General features: G+C 31.3%; 1 protein-coding gene across 3 annotated transcripts in view; it reads left to right on the top strand.

Moving 5' to 3' along the window:
• Positions 1 to 14,865, top strand: part of Slc4a10 (solute carrier family 4, sodium bicarbonate transporter, member 10) — a 280,912-nt gene that overhangs the window by 196,912 nt on the left and 69,135 nt on the right. Inside the window, exons 6-8 of one of the 3 annotated variants that reach the window (XM_005393324.2) lie at positions 3,159 to 3,347; positions 12,111 to 12,202; positions 13,165 to 13,254. In XM_005393324.2, the coding sequence (XP_005393381.1) occupies positions 3,159 to 3,347; positions 12,111 to 12,202; positions 13,165 to 13,254 (371 nt within the window). The remainder of the gene's footprint in view (positions 1 to 3,158; positions 3,348 to 12,110; positions 12,203 to 13,164; positions 13,255 to 14,865) is intronic. The other 2 variants (XM_005393323.2, XM_005393329.2) reach the window with 2 other exon arrangements.

Below are 14,865 nucleotides of genomic sequence, written 5' to 3'. Positions count from 1 at the left end.
GATATGACGGCTGGAAGGAAGGCCAGGATTGAAAAGAAGGACCGAGAGACTTATACCTGTGTCTAGCAACAGGCTGTTTTCTTTTTCCTCCATAGTCATGATTACCTGGGGTTCCTCCATGGAGATGACAGTCTGGCCAGAGGGAGAAGGCAGAGTATGCCCCGGGCCCCCTCATTCCTGTTGGATTAACTGGTAGGATGGGTCTGAGCTCTGGGGCCTCCACCTCAGAGGGCAGACCAATCTCCGGTGGTCACCTTGCATTCAGGGCATGGCCCAGGAGGCTTCTTAAGGCAGTTCCTCTTGAGATGGCCTGGCTTTTAACAGTGGTAGCCAATGAAGGTAGTCGTCGAATTCTTCTTAGGGCCCCGAGAATCAGACTTAGGGTCTGTTTCTCTTAGTGCTGCAGCAAAAGCAGCTGCTTTTTCTCAGTCATACTTTTCTAACTTTTATCTCAGCAGGTTTAGGGTAACATGTTGACAATTTATCAGTTTCTTTATTTCAAATTAATTCAGTGTTATTGTAACTACTGATTCCCAAAAGAACTGAAGTAGAGACTTACATATTATTCTATAGTATCATAGATTTTAGAATTGAAAGGGACCTTTGAGATAATTATAGTGACTGACTTCCAAATATTTCATATATAGATGGATATAGATATAGATATAATTTATTTTTACTTTCCATTGTCAACAGAAAAGTGATAGAGCTAGCTACCTTGTATGCAAATATGGCCTGCTGCCTAGTTTTGTAAGGTTTTTTGGAATTAAAATTTACATGATTGAAAAATAGTAAAAAAGAAAAATTAAATATTTGTAATGTGAATATTACAAAATTTCAAATTCCAATGCCTAAATAAAAGTATTACTGGAGCACAAGTATGCATATTTGTATATACATTGTCTGGTTGCTTTTAGCAAAGGCAGAATTGAATACTTGTAACAGAGATTATTTGGCCCACAATGGCTAAAGTATTTGTTATTTTGCTCATTACAGAAAAAGCTTGTCCACCGATGATTTAAAGAATTAACTACAGAGTGAAGGACAGCTCTTGCTTAGTCCACTAATTATGCAAATCCCTTTCCCATTATCAGTGATGGTTCAAAAGGCAGGGCTAAGCAGTTGAATTTAGGGTTTTTCCTGGCTAAGGAAAAAAGAATTTTTGTTTTTTTACAAAAATGTAACATTCTAGACTAAAAGAAAGAGAAATAAGAAGTAATCTAATTTCCTCCTGGATATTAACAAGGACATATATCTCCTTTTGGCTGATATCCTTCAGGAAAAGTCAGTTTGAGGTTAAAGCTTGCACAGAGAAGAGGAGGGAGCAGACAGAATCACAGAGAAATGAAAACAGAGCCAGCCAACTCTAGTCTTTCTGTTGTGTAAGCCAATAAAATAAATCACTTTAATTAGCTTGATTTATATTTTTAGTTGATAATCCCAACTTTATTTGATATTCTATTAAAAAGTACGAATGTACTAAGATCACTACAAATTTCATACAGGAATCCATAATTTAGTAAATGGATTTCATATAAATATTTTACATAAATATTTTATATAAATAAAATTATGAACTTGGAAATATTTACTGCAGGTAAAATCCAATCCATGTATCACGTGCCTGTGTCTTAGTTATTTTTGTCATTGCAGAAACAAAACACCTGATACTCAAGGTTAAAGGAGGAAAAGTTTATTTAGCTCACAATTTGTAGAAGTTTCAGTCCATAATTGGGTGGGTCAACGTAGGGTAACATGTGGCAGATGGGCAACAGCTCAGGGCACAGGAGACTACCAAAAGCAGCAAAAGAGAGAGAAAGACAAACCTCTTTCTTTCTCTCATATTGTATGCAGGCTACCTGCCCTAGGATGGCTGTAGCACTCACCTTAATCCCAGCACTGGACCATGAATCAATCACAAACTTTAGATTCAGCCACCTGAGAAATGTGCACCCTCCATGACTGCATGAGGTTTTAGGGGGACTTCTAGACACAAACCATAACACCTTATGTTATTCCTCCTAGTAAAATGAGATAGGTATTATGTCTACTTTACAAGTAAGACCACTGAGATTACTTAAATTTGTGTGATCACATAGAATAGGGTAGAGTAAGTGACCCATGCCTTTCTCTCTAACCTGTTCCCCTTATATACTGAGACAAAGCACAATGTGTAAGGGAAAATTCTGCTAATTGTAAAACTTTCAGGGTACTCAAAATGGCTGTGGAAAGACAGTTCAATGTGATGTGCTTTCTATAACATGTGCTTCAAAAAACAATTAGATAATATTTGAAAATCTTAAAGAAAACTAGTTACACTGAAGTTTATTGAGGTGATATTTATATTTCCAAGAAACTTAAAATGCTTTTACCTATTCATTTTATTTGCATTTCTGATGCCATGTATGGTAAATATGAACTTGCATAGTTATAGCCTTCTGAAATCTTACCTTCTATTCCATATTTTGCAATTATAGATTTTTAAAATCTAAAAACAGTTCCAAGTAATATTTTGACAAAGGGATTACTTTATATAAGTGTGAGAGAGAATTGTTTATTTTCCAAATGCAGGCAACTAGGTAGTTAGTCTTCTTTCACTGGATTTTCACTCATGGACATTTGCTCATTTAAAGGAAAAACAAGGAAATTATTTTCTACTAGAAAAATGGGAGAAAATCATATAGAAATGACTATAAAACCACTTTTTAGGTTCACAATAGACATCATTCTTATAGTACTCCTATAAATTTATTCCCATCAATTTCTTTTCTGAAAACAACTATGTCCATTTGAAAAGCTAAACCAGAAGAATTATATATTTAAACTTCATTGGTTTGTAGTGAAGATTTGTATGTGTTTCTTGTGCAAATTTTCTATGAAGGCAAATAAAGTTCTGTTAGTTATAATATTTAGAGATTTTCAAACATATTATTCCTATTTAAGATGAATAATATTATTCAGGGCCTGCATTTTTGGAGTCATTGTTTAACTGTTGGTATGTTTGTTTGTTTTTGTTTTTTTCAAGTACCAGGAATCGAACTCACAACTTCGTGCTTGCCAGGCACGCGCTGTGCCACTGAGCTACATCCCCAGCCCCTTACTGTTGGTATGTTTATGACAGGAAATTATGTTTGTATTCTTTTGCCTTCCCTCTTCAGATATGGTCCTTGACCAACAAGTGAGCTCAGGTCAGCTAAATGAAGATGTTCGTCACAGGGTCCATGAGGCACTGATGAAACAGCATCACCATCAGAATCAGAAGAAACTTACCAACCGGATTCCCATTGTTCGATCATTTGCTGACATTGGCAAGAAACAATCAGAACCAAATTCGATGGATAAAAATGGTAAGTGTTTTTTTATTGTGTTCTTTATATTTATTATACGTCTCTGAAATATCAAAGTACTTGTAAATCTTTAGCACATATTTAATTTGAAAAAGTTTTATGAAATTTATATTGTAGAATTGTTTCTTTTCCTGTGTATATGCTATACATGTAGTCTGATTTTCAAGCATCGAATTGTAAGAATTTCAATAAAGATTTTAGGTTTCTTGAGAGGTTCATGAAAGAACGCAAAGAAAACAAATCTAATAAGACCTTAGAGGTTCAAATGCAGCAAACATAAGTAAAGCATGTATTGCATCTGGAACAAGGTCCTAGCTTGAGAAAGTAATGTGGTTCTTCAAATTATGCTGTCAGTGGTCCTTTAGTTAAAACATCTGGTATTTTGTGGGAGAAGACACTGGTTTCCTGTTGCTCATAGCCAGAAAATCCCATGAGAGATAATGATTGAAAAGACCCACTGGTACCTTGAATGTGGCTGTACATAACGTGAAGCCTGATTCCAGTGCATGAGCTCATTCTTGTTTGCAGTGCAGCATCTTCCGTGTCCAAGCCTCTTCACTCGCCACCTTCACATGCCTACATAGATGAGCACTATTGTCCAGCCACCAAGGCAGACGGTTTTATTCTTCCTATAGCCTTTGTTTTCTTTTTCATCAATTTAACCTTTCATTATTTACACAAGGAAGTTGTTTAGTAACTGTTATCCATATTTTCTCTTAGTCTCATAAAGGAAAATGTAATTACTATGAAAATAACATGAATTTGTTAATCTTCTCTCAGCTATACAAGTTTGCATTTCTAAAAGATAAAAATTAATGTCTTTTCAAATATTTTGCTAAAAGGACTGATATTCACCAATGGTCTAAAGCACATGTATTAAAAGCATGGACTATCTTCTGTCATTTTGTTTGTCTTTCAAAAATGCCTAAATACAAATGTGTGAGAATGAGTTTTCTCTAGAACTTGCTTCATATGACAATTTTCACTGGTTTTCAGACTACTGAATCATACATATATGTATACATATTCAAATATGAAAAAGGTACTTTATAGTTTAGATGCAGTTTTTTTTTCAGAATAAGGACCAGTCTCAAATGGCAAAATTATATATATAAATTGGTACCAGAAATCAAACTCATGACCTCAGGCTTGCCAGGCAAACACTTAAGCCAATGAGCTATACCAACGGCCCTGGCCAAATTATATTTTAAGTATTTATTTTTTAAGACCCTTCAGTAACTCATGTAATTTATTGTTGTTAGATAAAGGAATCTCTGATTGTACATACATAAAATTCACTAAACTGTTAGGGTCTTGTGTTATACATCTATGGATAAAAATGGTAAGTGTTTTTATCCATATCTTGTGTTGTATATCAAAATATACTGAAGATTTGCAGATTCCACTGAATATCCTGATAATGTAAAACTTTTGAATCAAATAATATATTTGAATTAAATAATATATTTGAAATATACTTAATATATTTAAAATATATCTGAAATATTCTAAGTTTAATTTAAAGTATGTGATTCACAATAATTAGAAAATGAGACATAATTTGAAAGATGTAAACTTTAGTGGTTTATATTTTGCAATGCTAGTATTCATTTGAGTTGAGAATGTTAAAAAAACCTGCCATATTTACTAATTTTGACTGTGGACTTGTTCTCCATGATTCTGAAAATCTTAACAAAATATGCTGTAGCACATTTTGGAGAAATAAGCTTTTACCTTTATTTTATCACTTTTACTAGAAATTATATATATATATATATATATATACACACACACACACACACATATATATTTCTATAAGGGAGACATAGTTTTTCTTCAAAGAGGCAATAATTTTTTATTTTGAATTAGCTATAATCTACATTTCAAACTTTGTTGGGTATAATACTATACAAAACTTTCATTGCGTTTTTCTTTTCTTGAGGAAGGAGTGTATGAAATTTACTGGATCAACTCTTTGTTGTAATATCATGCAGATCTAGATTTACTGTTACTACTTTGAACTTCTGTTAAACCTGGAAGAGATGATAGAATTATAGTGGTGAATCACAAGTCTACATATAGATACATACAGATACAAGGTTTTCTGAGAGCTTGCTTTTTGTCTTATTCAGGAAATAGTTTAGTTTTCCAAAAACTGGGATCTGAGTGATTCTGTTACCATCTGTACAATCAGCCTTTATCTGAACACATACAAATCTTTTCAGGGCATACGTTAGGGTAATAAAAACTTGGAAACACATATAATAAGATTCATATATCCAATTAAGTATTGTTGTAGAGTATGCTGTCAGAATTGGTTTTCTAAGCCTAGGATTATAACACCTCTTTATGACTCTGTTTGCTTCCTCACACACTTTACATAATTATGTGTGCTGAGAATTCTGAAAATAAGTATAGACTTCACCGATTTAGAAATAAATCTCCTACCCAACAGTGTAAAAAAGTGTGAAAGACCTTTACTATTAAGGTTCTCAATCTACTTATGAACTTTAAAAACTGCCAAACTCTAGATAAACAAACAAATTGAAATTCACAGCCATAAGTACAGATTTGACATTCTGTTTCAAAACATGTAATAGAGATTTAAATTTTTTGGTGCAGTAATACAGAGAGATTCGAAGGGATTTTTAAACATCCAAGAGAGTAAAAATAATACTCTTATTTTAAAAAAAACTCTTAGTAAAACATTTCATGTGAAAAAAAATTGACTTTCTTTAAGATTATAGAATAGGAATTAAAGTGAGGATTTTCTAGAAACTCAACAACAACATATATTTTCTTTCCAAAGCACAGAGGTAGATTCAAGTTCTCTCCTCTTGGTTAATGTGCTTTTGCTTTAGGGGTAAAGCAATTGAAATACCCTCAAAAATGAGGTGCTGCTTACATAAAGAAGTCTAAAAGAGTCATTTGGAATTAGATTTTTAATTTCTTTAACTGAATTGTTTTCTGAGCATGCTATCTTGGTACAATTCCCAAGGGTTAAACATTCAGATACTGTACAAGTATTTCTAATATGAATCTTTCTTGTTTTATAAATTATGTTAACAAGTTAATAGATTTCCTTGTTTCTCTGTTCTCCAAGACCACATTTTTTCATACTTTTTAAGTAATTTGTGATAAGTTGTTAATTTTATCTCTAAGTACACTAGCATACTTTTAGATTAAGTTTTTCTTGATATTCTGGATATTTTATTCAGGACTTAGATGTAGAATACTATGGATTCACCAAGCATTTTTAATGTCACCATGCTGTGTTTAACTTTCACTTTTCATTAAGCATCAAAACTGTGAGAATTAAATTCCTGATTCTGATGTTTCAAAAGAAAGTGACAGTTATATTTGGCAAAAGAATCACAAAAATAATAGAAAAATAATATCTACTTTGACATTAGAACCCTGTAAAGGGTAAGGATGGCAAGTAATCAATATAAATATATTAAGAATATTCAAATAGTTCCTTGAAACTAGAAAGATTTTCTAAAAATAAAAAATGACTTGTGTTATGTGATCTAGAAAATAAAATAAATTTGTATTTATTATTTAGGTTATGCAATCACATACTGAGACATCTGGATTACCAATCTATTATACAATGTTATTACTCTGTGAAAACTTTCATATTTTTGAAAATAATTTGGGACTCTTAATTTTCTTAGGTATAGGGAACTTTCATTCCATTCTTTCATTTACTAATAATTTCTAACTATTCCTTTTCCTTTACATACCTATTCTTCCTCCTATTTGGAATACTTCCCACTTACACCTTGCATTTATAATCTCAAGAGTTACAGAGCAGAAATTCTTTATTCTACTAAGCCACTGATTACTGGAGAACATTTAGATTTGGAAGAATGGGATATGTATTGGTATTTTAGACCTTGTAAAGTTCATCTCTTAAAACAATGTACACCTATGAACTGTGAATGATGTTTATTTATGCTTTTGGAAATACAGTTAATTGCCTCATAGTCATTTCTTTTATAAATGCTCTGTTTTTATTCCCAGATGCATAATGTCTTTAATGTTTAGATATTTGTACATTTTCTTGTGTATTTATCCTTAACAATTTTCTACTATCAAATAAAAAGATAAAGCTAGAAAATAATTCTATTATGGCTTGAGAGAAAGTATTCACGTAGAAGTAAACATTAAATAAAGGTGATTATTTTCCATTGTTCCAAGAAAATCAAGATGACATAGTAGGCACAAATGATGAATCTGTTCAGAGGATGTATTATTGTTGCTGAGCTTTGGAATGTCAAGACTACATCGTCACAACCAGCATATTTCTAAGATGATGTGTTTGAATTTGTTGTTTCTTATATTGCATTAATTATTTTCAGGCATACTAATTTTGTCCAAGTTTAATTATGTGCATATTTTTCATGTTTTGAAGTGTAGCTCACCTAATCAGCATTTTCTAAGTATTTACCCTTTCTTTCTTCATGTTTTCTATTCCCATGAATAAATGTATTGTTACACATGTATGTAACTTTGTCATTCATCTTTATATTTCTTTATTTTGCTCTGTCTTGTGTCTGTCTCTAACAGGCTCATCTCATCTCTGTACCTCCCTCATCTCCTACCCTTTGGGTACTCTAAATGCGTTGAAGGTTTCGAGGTAGTGTAAACCAGCTTGGTCTCTAGGTTAAAAGTAATGTGCTTCCATGTCTTCATCCCAGTTTCCTTCTTGTACACGTGATTTACAGTGGATTAAGCAATAGCAAATGATGATATGCTTAAGTGATTCTACTGATTTGAATTTGGCAAAATAGAAATTCAAAAGCTGCTGTTTTACAATACTTACAGTTTACTTGAAAAGAGAAGTATACGTAAAGACTTACATGAATTAATATAATAAAAATTCATGGTATTTCTTGAGAAAATATTCATAGTATGTTTATATGTTGAGATATTTTAATGATACTGATATGACTTAAAGTCATAAAATAGTACTTTGTTATGATCTCATATTTCTCCCCCACAACTTTATCATGAAAGAAATATCTATGCCAGTCCAGCTTAGTGAAAAAGTTATGGTGTGACAAGCAGAAGCAGGGCTTCTATTCTCTAGTTAGTAGTCATTTGAATTACAACACTCTCAATATTTTTTTGCAGTGCTTGCTCCACATCTTTGTAATTTATCTGAGAAAAATACATGAACTATAATAACTTTGTATATGATTCCCACATTGAAGTCCTGAGGAAAAAATCAATTCAAACTCAAAGAAAATTAAACAGGTGTTCATACAAATATTACAAATATTACTTAATATGCACTTCAATTTAAGATATAAAACAAATACTTGAATTTTTGATTAAAATGAATTCTGTATTTGAAAAATTAGAACATATAAATGTATGATAAATAGAGAAGGATGGTATTAGGCTTCTCAAATGTTTACATTTAAATAATCACATTTAGTAGTTAATAATTTCTACTTTTTATCAGTTTTTCAAAAATTGAAAGTAATGAAGTTATCAGGTTAGTAAATGTCTGTTTTTCCACAGTCAGGCTTATTATTCAAAATTATCTAAATATTATACTACAGAACATAAGTAAACATTGCAATGATATTCACTTATCAGTAACATTATTATGAGTAGTTATTACTGGACAAAGTGAACACAATATAAAAATAGGTTAAAAACATTTGTAAGCATTGTTACATAAGAAGATTATTAAAGTCAGAATTCTAAAGCATCTATACATATGTAGCTTTGAATTTCTAACTTTATACTATTTTTTTCATAGAAAGGAAAATTTCAAGTAAATTCTTTATACTTCTGTTAGGAAATAATATCTACTTTGGAGGGAAGGAAAAGTCCTACACTTGAAAACTGTCACTTGACATCGTAAGGAAATTAGAGATGCCTTTTCAAAACCTAAATTTATTGATTATTTGATGCAATAGCCTTTGAGTTCATGAAATTAATTTTGAAATACAAGTCCATCAACTTTTTCTGAAAAGTAGTATTACTTGAAATAAACTTAAAAAGATGTATTTAGACAAACAGTGTAACTGGCAGTAGAATTATACAGATTATTTTAATATATGAAGTTTCTAGTAGTTCTATGGGCTATAAATCATGTGAACACTTTAGTTTTGTATAATAGAGCAGATAAAATTTTAGGCTTTATTCAAAGTCTTCTGTTTTTTCCTAAATAACACAAACTTAAAATTTTACATTTTATTGTAGCCTGCCTCGTTGTCAACATTGCCTTGAAGATATACACATCAATGTGTATTATTTCATTCTAACAAATTTACACATATGTATATATATATATATATTTTGTTTTTAATAAATGCTACTAAGATTTGAAATGGTTTTAAACTTTTCAGGACTTTATTTGATAAATATATATACTTAATTATACAAAATATAAAAGATATAAAATTTATGATCTTCATTCCTGCATAGACTCATACTCTTTTTGCTTTTTTCCTAACATACATTCTATGCACATATCTAGAATCCAGAGATAACAAGGAATTTACTATTATCCAATATCTTTCCTGGCTAAATACTTTTAACTAGGTCATTGTCAGTATCACTTAAAATACTCAAGAGAAATAGTTCCTTAATTGCTTCCTGATTATCAACTTTATAAAGTAATATTTTATAATTTTAAAAGTCATCTTAAATTAAAAATAATGAACAGTAAATCTCAAAATATATTATTACATGTAATGTTGATGCAGTTTTAAAATTATTTTGAGGAAGAAATATGTGTCGATATTTTAAACATATTGAATTAACTGATGAAATGTTCTACCTGTATGAATGAAAACAAAAAAAATTCATTTACTTCAAATCTCAAGTTTCAGTACATTTTCCATCCAGTTCAATGTCTTCCAAGTTGCTGATTTTGCACTGACTTGGTTGATTTTTCATTTGTGTTTGTGTAATAATTAAATAATTAAAAATAAATAATTATTTTTCCATGCAGTAGTATACCAAATGACATAAATTATTGTAAGAAAGCAGATTTTTGTTTATTTAATTGTCCTATAAATTATATTTTACCTCTTAATTTTACAGAACATTAAATAAATTTAGGCTTAAATATATCTAATATTCTAACTCATGAAAATATGGAGAAATGATGTGAAAGTGGTGATTGAAGACATCTGTTAGTAGCACAAATGCATTATGTAAAAGGTTTTTTAAAATTACAGTTATTATTTTGAGAATGGTAAATTGAATGGCTGCTAATGAACAGTTCACAGTCCTAGCTGCACACTGCAGTTAGAAATGGGAGAATGAAAATGATTTCTGCAGCTTGTCTGACATTTCCCCGAAGTTAGAAAAATTTCCTTATGCGGTAAACATGCTTTAAAAAGTCATTTTATTTTTATCTTCATCAAATATATTATTTTATTTCTTAAATCAAAGCAAGGCAATATTTTAATGCTAGAAGAATCTTGAGCCTATTACTTTTTTTATAACACTTGCCCATGAAAAATGTACCTGTTTGTACATGACCCATGTCTAAGAGGCTCAATAGTCCAAAAAGCAAAATTTTAGTAATATTTGAAAGTAAGTAATTAGTGCTTTTAGTTGTACTTAGTGATTTCTAGGTAACAGAGAGTAAGTGGTCTTTCAGGAGAGAATTTAAAGAAAATAGGTTTTTGTAAATACTGTAGGAATTTAAAGAAGTTCTCCAGTAACTGGGGAAAATAATAACGGAGAACTTGGATTAAAATGGAAACTTAGGTAGGTGGAAGAAAAGAGCTGGGAAGAGTATTTTTGATATTTTAGACTGATGAGAGTAAGAAGTATTCTGCAGTCAGTGAATTAAGATCATAAATATAGTCAAAGCTTCAAAGTTGGGTTGTCATGATTAATTTTACAGTAAAAGTAGCAACCCAAGATGTTGAAAAGATAGTAAAGAAGACAGACACATGTGGAATTAAGCAAATCTGGTTAATTTTCTCATTTAATTGCTAACTTTGTATAGATTTTACATGACTTGTTATCACAAAGAATTTTTCGTAGTTAGTGAATGATGGAATCTAATTATATCTAGCTATTGTTACTTTCCCAGTCCGATTATCCACTTGATTAATAACATCTTCCTTATCATGGGGAATAAAACTATAGAATACCGTTTGCTTTAGTGTTAATGGAAAACTACAGCAATCCAAATTTATCTTTTCTCATATAACAGAGCAGTATCAATGTGCTTATCTAATGGAACGGTCACAGACATCAAAATCATACTTATACTATTCAATATTTTTAACTAAATTGTAATATAGAAATCTCTAAAATTTGCTGAAGAATGTATTTGGTTGGCTTTTTAGAGGCAATAGTTTCAGATAAATATTCGTATTTTATGTTTTACATGTTAAATTCTTCAGTCTGAGTTTAAACCTTAGTAAATGTTTTCATCTTTTTATATATACCATTTGTTTTGGTTGGTACTTAGAAATCATTGGTGGTATAAATTATGGTTAAATGTAGATATTTTAAAGCATTTTTTCTTCAGGGATAATAAACTTTAAAATCTTAAGTCGAGAATTTGTTGAAATTTTCCTGACCATTTTCTCCCATTTCTATCTGTAACTGATAGTAAAATCTTTTGTATTGATATAGATCTATTTATATTGACCCTTCATGCTTACCTTGTAAAACATTAAGAAATACTAGTCTAGTTTAATTGAAGTTCTTATTTCACCCAGTATGTCTATAACTATGTAAGTAACTGTATTCTGTAATAACAATTTCTTTTAGCAGGTCAGGTTGTTTCTCCTCAGTCTGCTCCAGCCTGTATTGAAAATAAAAATGATGTCAGCAGAGAAAACAGTACCGTTGACTTTAGCAAGGTAAGCACTCTACTCTTTTCCCATATAAGTAAGCTGCTAAGTTGCTGCTAGAATTTGCTATCTATTTTAAGAGGTGTTGACACAGTTTTTTGCATGCACTATTTTTTGTTTCTTGCTCAAAGCTTGATAATGTTAGCATTAAAACCACATGCAATGTTTTGCTTATTCAGAGAACTGAATATATAAGTTTTATGAACAATCTTCAGGATTCAGCCACTTGGTGCAACGTATTTCTCTCATTAAATAAAAAACTGGACTTCACAGGGAATGTAATAGGAATTTAATCTATTATTTAAAAATTGTGCTTTATTCAAAATCACTTTTCCTCTATTTGTGTAAAAATAAAATAATGTAAAGTTTAATTATCATTATAATTCAGAGAAAAATTTTACTGTAAGGAAATCCTAGAAGGACACAATAAAACTGAGTAGAATTTTGAATTAAAGCTTAGCAAGCACTATGTTGAGAGATATATCTAATTGGGGAGAATTCAAATGCAGTCATTTACTTGAATGTATTTAAAAAAACAATGCATCCATGAAAGTAATGTGATTTTTAAAGCAAATTCCTGAAATTACTTCTGTTCCGTTGTAAATTGTCAAAACTAAGAGTTGAATAGAAAAGTTTTAATATTGGCTCAAAATAAGGAGGGTGAACAGTTCCTTTATCTGAGTGGCTGAAAGAATAATAATTTAGAGTTAATATTTTTGATAAAGGCTTAGTGTTGGCAATGATTGTTACAGTGGGAGGAGGTGGGAATAGGGGGCAACAGTAGAGGAAGTAGTCTGAATCTAGGTTCTCAAAAGACTTTTCAGTAATGAGTTCCTTGGACCTGTTTCAGAATCCCTGTAACAATGCTAAATGATCTAGGTCTAGTTAATGTGCATGCTCTCCCTCTGGTGCCTGGTGGAGTCTCCGGGGAGCATGGTGTACCAGCTTAAGCCTGTTAATTATGCGTGCAGGGACTGGGAGGCCAACAAAAGGGGCATACTAGTCCATGTGGGATGAAACAAAGGCATGAAAAAGGACTTCCACACCAGCAAGAGAGAGAGGTGAGGGCATCCTCGGCCTATATTTCTACAGTGGTTCAAAGTTCATTTCACTGTATGGAGGCATGTACTTCCAATATTAAACCAGTCAAATGTATTCCATTTGCCACTCTAAAAAGTTATCTTTTTAAAGCATTGCATCTTCATTCATCTGCAAGTTGGAATAAAATTGTCACAAACTGCCATACATTTAATTTCTGATATCCTTAATTTGAAATATTATCTTAAAAGCAGTGGCATAAAAGTTGATTATTTATTTAAGCAAGCATTAACAGTATAACAAGGGCACATCTAACATTCTCAAAAGTAGTGATTATAAATCTCATAGCTCATGCTTTAACATAAATTACCTTTTAGCTGTTTAAAATAATATAACCCTTACGTACTGAATTTTGTATCTCTATATCATTTCACTTTTTGTTTGTGTGACCTATCTTTGCAGCCCTGCCAAGTGTGTCATCACATATGAAAGAAAATGAAGATTGTCAGTTGAAGACATTAGTCTCATCTCCAGGTCCCCCAAACAATCAGAACTATGAAGGAGCGAAAAATAAATTTTCTACCCTTTAAGCCGTTTCCACATCTTTGCATTTCCATTCACTGGCCTACCTAATAGAGAAGTTAAATTTCTATTGCTTTCCCCCCAGTGGCAGCCAACTCTATTCCTGTCTCTAGTCCATAGCACGGCATTTTGGAAAGAGCATGAAGTCTTGAATCCTGAGTCTAGCATATGCAAACCATCTAGTCTGGGAGAAGTTCTCCAAGTTTCAGCCTTCTCATTTGTAAAATAAGAGTAATACTACATATTTCTGATTCTCTTGTGAAGATTTAATGAGACAGAGAGAGCGAACCTGGCAGGGAGCTGGGTATATGCCAAAAAGGTGGCTACTATTATTGTCATTAATATTAGTGTTTATGGTACTGTCAAAATAAATACCAGACCAGATTTTAATGTTTTGGACTCTACTGGATTTTTAGTACCTTAAGTACTGTTTGAGGTGAATATGTCTTGTGAATCCTGTAATATTCAAAATAATTTAAGCCTTTAATTTGGGAGTTAGAAAACAAACAAACAGACAAACAAACAAACAAGAAACCATATAACATTTCTGGCTTTGTAACCCAGAAGGACAGAGAAATAGGGTTTGGAAGAAATAGCTATGATTCATCACTATGGAAACAAAATTTTTTGCCAGAGTTGCAAGTTCATGAGTTAAGATTTTTTTAGCCTAATGATTTCACATTAGTAGTGAATATATGAATTTCAGCTATTCTCCAGATTGCTTTGTTCACATAAATATTTTAAGTCTTAATACTTAACCCCAAACCCTTGACACTTAGAATTTTTTTTTAAATTTACTTACTCATTTCATGTGATTGCCTATATGTGTTTCCTACCTTCTATATGTTTTAACTGATCCAATGGATAGGCCTATCAAATTTACTCCTGTAAAGATTCACTTAGAATATAATCTGATTTGCCAGACTTTAACTCTTTAATAATGCATTTAAAGCATGTGTAGACATTATAAATACTTCTTTTTTAAAACTTTCCAAAGATAACTATTTTATGTCAGTGCTGTTCTTTTTTATTTCAAATGACCCTAAGAAGGT

The sequence above is a fragment of the Chinchilla lanigera genome, unplaced genomic scaffold, assembly GCF_000276665.1.
Source record: "Chinchilla lanigera isolate Chin_1 unplaced genomic scaffold, ChiLan1.0 scaffold00048, whole genome shotgun sequence".
Taxonomy (NCBI): Eukaryota; Metazoa; Chordata; class Mammalia; order Rodentia; family Chinchillidae; genus Chinchilla; species Chinchilla lanigera.
This window is presented reverse-complemented; position numbering and strand designations above follow the sequence as displayed.